The 12,876-nt window shown below is 41.4% G+C and overlaps 1 protein-coding gene and 1 long non-coding RNA gene across 4 annotated transcripts in view; one reads left to right on the forward strand and one right to left on the reverse strand.

Annotated features, from left to right (window-relative positions):
• Myo5c (myosin VC) overlaps window positions 1-3,608 on the forward strand; it is a 92,149-nt gene extending 88,541 nt beyond the window's left edge. For all 3 annotated transcript variants that reach the window (XM_015480646.2, XM_048793763.1, XM_048793764.1), the window contains 2 exons: window positions 57-137; window positions 1,949-3,608. In XM_015480646.2, coding sequence (XP_015336132.1) covers window positions 57-137; window positions 1,949-2,101 — 234 coding nt within the window. In that variant the 3' untranslated portion in view covers window positions 2,102-3,608. The remainder of the gene's footprint in view (window positions 1-56; window positions 138-1,948) is intronic.
• On the reverse strand, window positions 2,002-5,721 carry LOC125613395. The gene is made up of 4 exons (XR_007343973.1): window positions 5,595-5,721; window positions 4,492-4,603; window positions 4,197-4,331; window positions 2,002-2,136 (listed from the first exon to the last, which is right to left on the reverse strand). It is a non-coding gene; the product is annotated as an uncharacterized LOC125613395 (long non-coding RNA).
• Between the last annotated feature and the right edge of the window lie 7,155 nt (window positions 5,722-12,876).

Raw genomic sequence — 12,876 nt, forward strand, 5'->3', positions numbered from 1 at the left:
ACATGATCAGAGTGTTGTCTTTCGTGATCTAATACCATGTTATGTGATATTTGCAGATCATAAAGATCCTTAATTCATACACACCTATAGATGACTTCGAGAAAAGAGTGACTCCATCCTTTGTTCGAAAAGTACAGGTGAGATTCTTCAGGATGTGCCTTTTAATTTTACCTGTTAAGTATGATATAAGCCACTGATACATAATTAACCTTGAAATAACCTTGAAATCCAAGGTTAAAGTACATTTTACCATACGTGCAAATGAAAGACACCCAGCTCAAAGGCAATAGAAATGTTCCCAGCTTTCAGAATCCATTTTAGTCCTGGTGGGAAGGGAATGAAAACACTCAAACTGGGTCTCAGCTGCTGTGATTGATCTTTCAGCCCATCTTGTTTCTGATTGGTCTTGAAATACAGCACAGATGGGCACAGCTGAATAGAAACAGGGACCTGCATATCTGGTTTTCTTATGTAATCCCTAAAGTTTCTTTCCCCAGTGAACTAGGACAGCAGTTCCCCAAGTTTGGTTTGAAGGTTCTGGGGTGGGGGGAGGGGTCCTTGAGACTCCTTCCTAGGTCTGCAAAATCCTTCCTTTTCCCAAAGACATAACCTGGATGAGGCAGGATTTTTCTCATCTACTTCAACCAAAATAACATCTCACAGCAGATTGAGTGCATAAGCAGATATAATATCTTACGTCATGTGTCTTATATTAAATCAGACATTAAAGAGATTTATAGAAATAGGAAATATCACTTCTAAGTCTTTTTTTTTGAAAATTAGTTCTTTTTCATTGAAAATGTTATGTTTAACATGTACTGGATTTATTATTATCCCAGTGAATTAGTGAATATTTTAAATTGTTACTTTAATTATTGATACAATAAATGTCAATAATTACAGCCACATACATAAAAGCTCTTTGGAGTCCTCATAAATTTTTTCCACATTGTTTATTGGTACATTATAATTGTACATAATGATGTGATCTGTTACTACAAATCTATACATGCCAATATTGTAACAATATAATTTGGCCAATATCACTCCTCAGAACTTCCTCCTTCCCTTCCCACCTCCCACTCCTGGGTCCCATTCCTCTACTGATCTCCCTGTGGGTTTTCATGAGATCTGCCCCCTCCTTTCTTTTCTTTTTCCTCTCTAATTGCTGCATGTAAGAGAAAACGTGACCTTTGACCTTCTGGTTTTCATTTAACATAATGTTATCTAGTTCCATCATTTTCCTTCAAATGTCATGACTTCATTTTTCTTTATGGCTGAATAAAACTCCATTGTGTATATACCACATTTTCTTTATCTGCTCATCCATTGATGGACACCTAGACTGGTTCCATAGTTTGACTATTTCAAACTGTGCTGCTATAAACATGGGTATACGTATATCACCGTACAATGATGACTTTAATTATTTAGGATAAATATCAAGGAGTGGTATTGCTAGGTCATATGGTGGTTCCTGCCTAGTCTTTTGAAGAACCTCCATGCTGATTTCCATAGTGGTTGTACTAATTTACAATCCCACCAACAGTGTAAGTGTTCCTTTTCTCCACATCCTCTTCAGAATTTGTTGATGACTGCCATTCTGACTGGTGTAAGAAGTCCTCATAATTTTTAAGAATATAAAGCAGCCATAAGACCCAAAGTTTGCACTTAGAATTATGCCATGAGAATACATAAGAATAGAAAACAGATTTATAGTCAGCCCATCCTCTGGGAAATTCACTTCTGGAACAAAAGGATTCATGAGAGCTGGACAGACCTTTTGTCTCGGAGCTGAGGTGCTGAACAGTGTGAGATGACAGGATGTGGACAGGAGTTCTCCGTTGAAGCTGCAGCTGTTGGGTTTTCTCTGCTCTTGACCTCCAGGTAGCAATGAAGCTGAATGCGCTGGTTTCCATACTCACTTTTCTTCTGGTTCTAATTTCAGGCACTTCTGAATAGCCGGGAGGATTCATCACAGCTGATGTTAGATACCAAATACCTCTTTCAAGTCACATTTCCTTTTACTGCCTCTCCACATGCTCTGGAAATGATTCAGATCCCCAGCAGTTTCAAGCTAGGCTTTCTCAATAGATTATAGCAGGAGAAAAGGTCAATGCACTGGTTCCTCCAAGCCTGAGGGAAGTCACAGATGAAGAACACGGTTTATTCCCTGAAACTGGAAATGCTTTGGAATGTGATTTCAGGAAGAAAAGAAAGTTCTTCCCAACTGGCCACATCTCTGTCTCACAGTGGTGGTGGTGGTGCTGCTGCTGCTGTCATTTTGTAAGAATCCACATGTGCCAGCTGTGGTTGGAAAGGCCCTATCTCACTTCAGAATCTCAGTTGGCTTTTACTGGAATCCCTGGAAGGATCATATTTTCTTCTAGATGCCTTTGATCTAATCTATCTTATGACAGGGCTCCACACTAGGGAATGAGATCTGGGGACCAGTGGTTTCTAACGTTTTTGAGTTTCCTGTGAAGCTCAGGGACATTTATGAAGCCACAAATTGGTTCTATGGCTGTGTCTTCCAAGAAATAGTCTTATTTGGCCACCAGACCCACCCGAACTCCCCTTTCCCTATGCCTACTGGGAGGGGAGGGATTGCAATGACTTTTTTTTTTTTAAGTTTTACTAAAAACAGCTCAGCATAAATATATATATATTTTTTTTTCTTATTTCAGACTCCTCTAATTTTTCAGAGAATACTCAATCTCAAATTAATCATAAGAAGTATTTTATATATAATCTATTTAAAACAAATATATTATCAAGACTTAGTTGCTGTGCCATTTACCATATTCTCTGAAAGAATATTTCTTTAAATTGTATCTGCCAACATATTTGCCATACTTTTTCATGGTTTAATATTTTTATACAATAACTTTTAAAACTAAGTTTAAAAAGGCAACCTAAGTGTTTTTCTGTACCTAATCAGCACCCCAATATATTTTTAAATTTTTTACTAAAAGTAACTGAAGACACCAGGTGCAGTGGCAGAGGCCTGTCACCCCAACAGTTTGGGAGGCTGAGGCAGGAGGATTGAAAATTCAAAGCCTCCTTCAGCAATTTAGCAAGGCCCTAAGCAACTTAGCAGGAGCCTGTCTCAAAATGAAAAAAGGGCTGAGGACATTGCTCAGTGGTTAAGGGCCCCTGGATTCAATCCCTGGTACCAACGAGTAAATAAAAGTAACTGAAGACTTGTGTCAGTTTTCCCTTTTGAGAAATCTGTTTCCCAGATTTTATGGAAACTGGCTATTTCTTATGCCCCAAACCTTCTCATTCCTTCCCTTCAGATCATAAAGTTTCCTTTGATGTATACTCCTGACCTGTGACCTGTGGATCTACCACTTTCTTATACACCCGAGGAATCCCAGACCCCCTTGTGCCTCTGACAAGATCTCAGGCAAAACTGTGATTCTGCACTAGAGACGTACATCTCAGGAGTGGGAATAACACATAATGATGAAGCAATGCCACCCTACTATGTACTAATGTCTTTTCAAATTATAAATGATTTACTTTAGTTCACTTCAATACATTGTATATAAAACAATGAGAAATGGAACTTTATAATACTTCAATAAAATAAATTACAAGATGAATTGGGTCAGATTCTTGTAGTTGCTAGATTATAAGTCTTCAGTGCACAAGTTTTATGCCCTTCTTTAGGGGTTGTAAGAAAGATACTAGAATCTTTATAGATTCAAAATATCTCATTTAAAGTATATGAAATATTCAGAGAAGAAGTAAACATCCTAACTGGCTCTGGCTGTGTCTCCATGGGGCTCTGAAAGTGCATCAAAAAGAGGGGCTATTGGGTAGGGAATCGTCTCAGTTTCTGAGCCTTGGTGCCCTGTCTAGACCTTCCCACACTCTCCCTTTCTGTCTCCCACCTCAGGATTCATGCCTATATGTTAGTGCTTATTCTGGGCTGTAAACCAATAACATTAACCATTTTTTTTCTGTTGTCCTGTGGGCCGCTGGAGGTCATACCCCATCCACCCCACATTTATCTTCATGCTGGTGAGATGGGAGAGAACTGAAGGAGTAAAGTCCTTTTGGAGGTGGCAGGGATCCAAAGTGTGGGAGAGCAGTCAGTCATGAGAAAGAACAGATCTTGCTTGGAGACAAGGAGACCTGCAGAGGCCCATGAGTTTACTGGTACAGAAGGGGAGAGGGAAAGCACTCACCATATAATCTTGATCAGTTCTGAACAGCTGAAGGGGGTGGGGGCAACACTGAGAGATGCTGACCACATGCAGTCCCGGGGTTGCTCAGTGGAGTGGATGCAGATTCATGGGATCAAACATGCCAAAGTTTGCATCCTACAGAGGGCAAAGAATTGGGCCCATGAAGTGGTCCTCAGGGATTAACTGAGATCCTAGCCATGTGAATGGCCAGGAGGTTCAAGGGGTAAGTGAATGCCCAAGAGTGAGCATGGTCATGCAGGTGGAGAGGAACAAGAAGGCTGAGCGTAATACCTACATAAGGAGATTAGGGGCCAGTGGCTTTCACACCTTCACACTGCAGCAGAAACTTCTCACCTTCCTGCCTAGTTGGTCAGTTGGTTGTTGGCTGGTCGGTTCCAAGTGTGACTCTGTGGAAGGTAAGCACGGGTGAATGTACTCAGGTTTTCTTAAAAGCTAAGCAGGGTGTCCAGGTGCATACAGACCAAGGTTCCCAGGGGCTTCCTATATAGTGGGAACCTGGGTTATAGTTTATTTGTTGTTGTATATTCTCATTTTCTTCAAGTTGCATGAATTCATACATTATTGGTGGAACTGCAAATTGGTGCAATCCCTCTGAAATTAGGAATGGAATCCCTATTTGACCTGGTTATCCCACTCCTCAGCATATATCCAAAGGATTTAAAATCAGCATACTACAATGATGCAGCCACATCAATATTTATAGAAGCACAATTTGCAATAGCTTAGCTATGGAACCAACCTAGGTGTGCAACAACAGATGAATGGATAAAGAAATTGTGGTATATGATAGAAGGTTTTTGACACTGAACGTGTTATAGCTGTAGGGAGCCTGCGAGATACATCCACGTTGTTGCATGTATCAACAGTTTATTCATTTTTTTTGTTGTCTGAACAGATCACTATTTTTCTGGCCTACCACTGGTGAACATTTTAATTTTTCTAGCTTGGGACTTGTATGAGTAAAGGTATTAGAGCATTCTTATTCATATTTTCTTAAGGAAATAAGTATTCATTTCTGTTGACTACATACCCAAGAGTAGAACTGCTGAATCACAGACTTTATGCATGTTTACACTAGTAGGTCCAACCAACCAGTTTTCAAAGTAATTGTACCAGTTTGCGTTCCCACCAGCAAGGAAAGACAGTTAAATTCCTCACATTCTTGCCCCTACTCTATATGGCCATATTTTTTATTTTAAGAATTCCAATATGTAAGCAGTAGTATCACACTGTGGTTTTAATTTGCATTTCTTTGATGACCAATGATGTCCAGCACATTTTTATATTTTTGACTATTGGAGGAGTGCCTGTTCAAGTCTTTTGCCCATTTTTAAAATAATTTTTATTGAGATATAAAGCACATGACTTAAAACTCACCATTTTAAAAAGATTCAGTGGTGTTCAGCATATGTACAAGGATGTGCAATCTTCACCACTGATTCCAGAGCATTTCCATCACCTCAAAAAGAAACTGCATAGCCATCAAGCAAGTTACTCCCAGTTCCACCCCTCCCTCCCCTGCCCTCAACAACCACTAAGCTATTCTCTGTCTCTATGGCTTTGCCTATCCTGGACCTTTCATATAAACGGAATCTTATGTGGTCTTTTTTCAGACAGTTCCCACAAAATAATATTTTCCACATTCATCAATGTCACACCAGATTTCATTCTTCTTTATTGCTAAATAACAATCTGCTATGTGGATATACTACATATTTATCCATTCTTTAGCTGGTGGATATTTGAGTAATTTCTACTTTTTAGCTAGTAATAATTCTCCCCACTTATCTTGGGTATATACCTAGAATTGGGCTGCTGGGCCATATAGTAGCAATTCTATATTTAACTTTCTGAGTAATGACATTTTTTTCCCACAGTTGCACTATTATAGAATGGCTACCCCACTTTACATTATTACCAGCAATGCAGGAGGGGTCCTTGGCCCATTTTTAATTGAGTTAATGGAGTACTACATTAAAAGTAAAAACTGAAATATACCCTATGTCTCCAACAATAGGAGGATGGTTTAATAAACTGTGACACTCCATAGTATAGAATAATACTGAAGCTATTGCCATAAAAGGTAAATCTATAAGTATTAACAGAGTTAAGTTCAGTGAAAATGGGAGCATTTTTTACTTTTTTTTGTCAAAATATTCTTTGAGGTATTTGCCCTAGTTGTGAAAAATTCCCTCATCCTAAAAAGGATTATTGACAATATGTATAATGAAACATACTAAAATGAAACATGGCTCATGACAAATACCAAATGAAAATATCAGGATATAGAAATATAAACAATATACATAAACAGTATGACCCCCAATGATCTTAAACATCTACCTCATATATATCAAAATATGAAAAGGAGCCCCTCTGGCAGTGAGGATTATAAGTAATTAATTCCTTAAACCTTTTTGAGTTTTTTTCAGACTTTTTACAGTGAACACGAGTAACATATGTAGTTTAAAAACACTTTGGATTTGTTTTATAGTATTCCCCTTTTTAACCACCCAGGCCTAGAATTCTAGCTATGAGACATGACTTAAGACTGAAATGACTCAAAACTTAAGATCTCCATTAAAAACTGGTGTTCCCAGACTGGGGGTGTAGCTCAGTGGTAGAGTGCTTGCCTAGCACACCAAAAGCCCTCAGTTTGATCCCTAGGACCAAAGAAAGAAAGAAAGAATAACATGCAAAGATGAAAACACATATTAAGCAAAATCTAGAAGTTCAAAATAGTATATAAGGAGTGTACACATATATGCTTATAAAGATACTAGAAGAAAACAAAGTGTTAACAGGTCAGTTGCTGGTGTAGGCCATATAGGTAAATAGTTTCCTAATTATCTGTAATGAATATTATAAGTAGTTTTTATAATTTGAAAAAAATTAAAATTCATAGAGAAGAAAAATGTTGTCTCTACCCACAATAAGAACATTGGCGATTTTTTCTGCTTCTATTTTCCTAATCTCCCATCACTTCCTCTTCCCTCTTCCTATAGTCCCTTGGGCTGCTCTTGCCTTCCATTCCTGTAGCTACTGCTCTGCCCAACGTTCATTTCCTCTCCTCTGTAACATGGAAATAATCTCCTAACCTTGTTGGCTGCCCTGCTGTCCATTTCACTCTGACCTACTTCTGCAAGCACAAATGCTGGAATAATCCACTGGAATGATGTTGCTCTCCTGCTTAAAGCCTGTTCTAATGCTATTACTGGGTGTCCTCAGCCTGACATTAAAACCGGCAGCCTTTGCAGGGTAGGGGAGTGGGAGACGATGTTTACTGAGCCCCAGGATGGGCAAACTCTCCTTTCACGACAAAACAAAACAACTTGATCACACTGGCTCTGCAGTAAAACTACATCCAGGCTCAGGCTCCATCACTGACCTCATTGTGTAGTCCCTCCACATTTCCTTAGCTGTGACACAGATGTCCTGCCTCCCTCCCTCCTGGGGCAGTTGTGAGAGGCTAGGGCCAAGTGCTCTGTGGCAGTCAGTAAGTGATTGCCTTGTAATTTCGCTCTCTAAGGGACTGCCCTTTACTCCTCTGTCACCTAGAGTGCTCAAGTGCTGTGCCCCTCCCTGCCCCTTTGTTATGGAAGTTCCCCCAACTCATGAGCTCCCATTCCTTCTCCAGCCCCATGGTGACCTCTACAGACATTTCCCTCAGAAGTGTACCCATTGTCGTCTCCCCCACAAAAACATCCCTTTCAAGTGTGGCTGTGTAGAAAGTCTCAGATCAGAGCCCCCAGATATCTGTTCGAGGAGTCATTTCTTTGAATCTTAACCCTCTTTGGATCACCTACTAAACTCCCCCACTTAACTGCCTTGTCCTATTTCCAACAATACATCACAGTCCTTCAGAATTCCCAAAAGAAACCTAGGCCATATTGTAGATATCTCCTCTCTTCTTCCCTCTCTCCCGTCAAGCCCCCTCTCCTGCTCCTTTCTAAGCATGGTCTAAGGCCACCCCACTGCCTTGCTTTGGTCTGGGCCTTCATCAAGTCTTGCCATAGGCTCTTTTTGCTCTTTTCTTTGCATTATTTTTTTTCCACAAAGCTGCTGCTGTTACTGTTGCTACCACTCACAGGTTAGCATGACGTCAATGGTGCACCCCCTATATTTCTGACCTTGAGATAGTGCTTTAAGCATTGCATCTTAAAATTCACCTAACAATCCTATGAGGAAAGATTTTGAGATTTCTATTTGGTAGACTAGCAAATAAAAGCTTCAGAGAGGTCAAGGAACTCACCTGACCAGAGGGCTGGGATCTGGGCAGCCAGAACCTGTATCTTCAGCCACTAGATGGTGTTATTTCCCCAAGGATGCCCTCCCTTGGGTGGCCTGGGCCCATCTTGACTTTTGAGTGCAAATTAGGACCTAGATGTTTGACTTCCTGTTAATAAATGGGATGCCTGCTTTGCAGGGAACCAACTCCACACTAACTCGGCCTCATATTTTTGGTTGGGATCAGACTCCACCATTTCCTGATTCTTGTCTTTACTCCAAAAGTTCACCCAGAGAGGAGGAAATGGTTTTTAAAATTTTAGATTTAGTATTCATTACAACAATGTTTTCCATCCTGAAACCCCACAGAACTGATATTGTGCTGCAAAGATCCACTGAGAGGGTTCCGCAAGTCACCAAAACAACCAGTTAGACATGTTGACTTAAAAAGAACACTACTCCCTGGTGCTTTCTCAGGTGTTGACCCAGTATATTGCAATAAATCAAAGGTTACAAATTAACTGCTGTGATTTATCCCACATGTATAGGTCTAAGCAGCTACCATCATAGAAGGAAGCAGAGGTGCTACAAATCTAAAAGCACTGGTTTTCTCTCATACCTGCCCTTTCTTATTTCCTTTCAGCAACACCTTGGGTGAAAGATGTGTGATCAGACCTTCTTAGTTAATGTATTTGGCTCCTGTGACAAATGTTTCAAACAAAGAGCTCTGAGAACAGTTTTCAAGAAATCACAACAACTCAGCTACTGCTCAATATGTGTAGAACTTGTAAGTGCTACTATTTTTTTAACTGTGAATTACCTGTCTTGGAACAATATTTAATGACAGTCCTGTGAAAAATTAGTTGCCATAGAATCAGTTTACAGAACACATGCCCAGGCTTGTGAGGCAGTGTGGTACAGGGGCACAGGGTGTTGACTATAAGGTGCAAGTCCTGCTTGTGTTCTAGGTGGAGGTGCCACCAGTTCTTATTACTCTCCTGAAGCCCATTTTCCCATGTGGAAAATAAGCACATTATTATCATCTGCATCAGGCGGAATCTGTGAAGCTCCAGTGAATTCATTTAATAAGGTGTTTCAATAGCCCCAGTACAAAAAACATTCAATAAATATGTGAGCTGTTTTTCAAAGTATACAAAAATCATGTCCTCACCAGAGGTGGTTAACGCACACATTTCAGATCTTGCAGTAAACATGTCCAACAGCATGGCTAAAATTCTAGGCATTAGTCATGTCTCAGAGGATTTGCAAAACTGTGCTAAATAGTGTGGCTGAGCACAGCCCCCACCTGCTGAAAAGTGGTAAAGCACTCATCCAGAAAACCCCAACTGGAAATTCCCACAATATCAACCAATTTTTTAAAAATGTATGTATGTGGAGGGGAGGGTGGCGGGGAGGGCAGAGGAAATAGAATAGAATAGAAGAATTTGTTTTTTTGACCAGGGATTGAACTCAGGGGCCTGGACCACTGAGCCCCATCCCCAGCCCTATTTTGTATTTTATTTAGAGACAGGGTCTCACCATGTTGCTTAGCAACTCTCCATTGCTGAGGCTGGCTTTGAACTCATGATTCTCCTATCTCAATTTCATAAACTGCTGGGATTGCAGGCATGCACCACCATGCCTGGCTTCTACTCAGTTGAAAAGAGAATTTACTTGGGGTGGGGGGGGCAGCTGGGGTTGTGGCTCAGTGGTAAAGCACTCATCTAGCACATGTGAGGCCCTGGGTTCAATCCTCAGCACCACATTAAAAAAATAAATAAATAAAACAAAGGTATTGTGTCCAACTACAATTAATAAATAAATATTTCAGAATTCACTTCCAAAGATTAGTACAGAAAGCGGAGGGGGATACAGGAAATGATATTGGCCAAATTACATGGCTAACCTGCTGTTGTGTGCATGTACAAATATGTAAAAATGGATCCTACCATTATGTACAACTATAATGCACCAATAAAAAATATGGGGAAAAAATCACTCCCAAAAAGCAAATGGCAAGTAAACATAAAAAGATTTTGGTACAACATGGTAATTCTGATGTCTCTTGGGGCTCCATGTAATGGGACTCTACCTGTAGTACATTTTTTTTCTAAACTTGGCTCTGCAAATTGTAAAACTGCGGGCATTCAGTTCTTAAAACAAACCTGCTTGGGGTGGGGGGGCTACCCTCCTTCTGTTGATTAATCTAAGTCTTCTGGTTTTAAACAACTTCCTCTGTGGGCAGAGGAGCCCAGAATCCCTCTGTTGCATGGGAGTTTCTTCCCAGCTCAGAGGCCCTGCCAGGACTCTTCCAGGGGTCAAGCACCAGCCATGTCCACCACAAGCACTTGGGGGTTCCCAAATATTCCTATGGCTGAGGAGACATCCAGTGACTGACAGTTGGCTTTTCATCCAGATGTTCTAGATCATGTAGACATAGCCCCTCAAAGGACCCTTTTCATGAACAGGGGTGACTCTATAACTCAACCGCAGCTGAAATGTAGCTGACCCCAACTTTTCTGATCTCCAGGTTCCCCACTTCTAAAAGGGAGTTAACACCAAAGTACAGGAAGGCATTTTGCAATCATGACTTCATCTCTAGATGGTAGATTCTCCAGACTGGAGGTTATTTGGGGTTTATTTTACAGAGAACACCAGTGTCAAGTGCCACCCACCACAGTCTCCACAGGCAGGGAGACCCTGGGCTACACACAACCCAGAGTGGGTTCAGAAGCATCAGTCTAAGGATACTAGGAAACGATGCTTCCTTGCCAGGGCCTCCTGAGATAGCCCTGTGGGAAGTGCACCCCATAATCCATTGTCCCATTTAAATTACTTCCTGTGGATTATTCAAATGTATCAAACAGTTTCAACAATATTAAGGTGTGTGCCACTCGTTGCTCTGAATGCTCTACATTGTCTAAAGAAGGTGCTACCCCATTACAGAAGAGGAGCCTGAGACTGAGAAGTAGATGGCTCCAGGCCACATCTCAGAGCCAACACTTGCTCCCAGGAAGTTCAATGTAGACAGAGCCTAAGCCAGCCTTTAATCTTGTGGCACTTCAGATCAAAAACAGATGTAATATTTTGCCTTCACATTTTATTTTTATTTTAAATGTATACTTGAATAGTATAAAAACATTTCTCTATTTACATAATTTATGTACTTATTTTAATGACATAATTTATATATATATATACATTTATATTTTATATATTGTTTTATATACCCACTCGATAAACTAGCATTAACTGAATACCAACCATATGCCAGTATTATGCTAAATGCTAAGGATAAATGATGAATAAACCTATATTGATTGGCAGGGAGAAGGGAATTGGCAGTTAATGATCATCTGCTATGTATGGAGAAGCCTGCTAAGAGTTTTCACACCCCATTTGTCCTCTCCAGGATATATAACCTTGATTTTCCTTCCCATTCTTCACCTAAGAATGCCTCAGAGAAGGGGAAGAAAGGAGGCTTGGGCTGGATGGTCCACACCCAAGTCCAAAGGCTTGTTGATGTAGCCAAACTAGCTGGGTCCAAAATCCTGCCTTTCCCTTTTTCTGGCAGTGTGACCCCTGAGTGATTACTGAGCTTTTCTGTGCCTAGTTTCCACATCTGTAAAATGGAGATAATAGTGCCCATTCAGGGTGACTCTTGGGAGCATCAAGCGAGTTATTCATTAAAGCCCTTAGGACAGCGAAGTATGCCTGGGAGAGAGGGGGTGATGTGTTGTCCCTAAGACACTAATTCGAGTTCTTAAGAAAAATGTAGCAACCCTTCATTCTAGGGGTGAGGAAGAGTTCTCAAAAGTCACCCTTAGCCAAATGGCTGAACAGGAGCTTAGAAGCCCCGTGGCTGAGCCTGTGCACAGAGGCCCTCTGACCCACACCACCCCTTCCGCGGCCCCCAGGACAGGAGCCAGATTGCCCAATGAAGAAAGGAAAAGCAAAACTAAGGGTGGCCTCCTAATGTCTCAGAGACCACTGAGCTTCTCAGCAGCCAGAACTAGTTATGTTTTTGTATATTTGAGTCAACAAAAAAGATTTGTTGGGGTGGAAGCTGCAGAACTAGCCAGTGTCAGAGCAGGTATCAGAGGCGTGGGGCAGGAGCCACCAGATGCGAATCAAGTCCCTGGGAGTGGTGGAGGGAAAGGACGGTATTTCTGGGACTTCACCCCCCTCAGGAGCTGGAAGTCCAGAGTTGCAACCCCACCGTGACCTTTCACCCCGCGTAGGTCTCCCGCAAGTCACGTTTCATCTCTGAGCCTCAGTTCCCCCACCACCACCACTAAGATGGGCACGACCCTCGCTCGCTTCTCCCGGGTGCTGTGGGCGCAGGAGCGCTAACGCGGCACCCCGCGGGGCACAAGTGTGGGGTAGCGGAGGGGCGCGGGCAAGGCGGGCGGAGGGAGGGGGTCTGCGCCGC

This window comes from Marmota marmota, unplaced genomic scaffold (assembly GCF_001458135.2).
Source record: "Marmota marmota marmota unplaced genomic scaffold, marMar, whole genome shotgun sequence".
Lineage (NCBI taxonomy): Eukaryota > Metazoa > Chordata > Mammalia > Rodentia > Sciuridae > Marmota > Marmota marmota.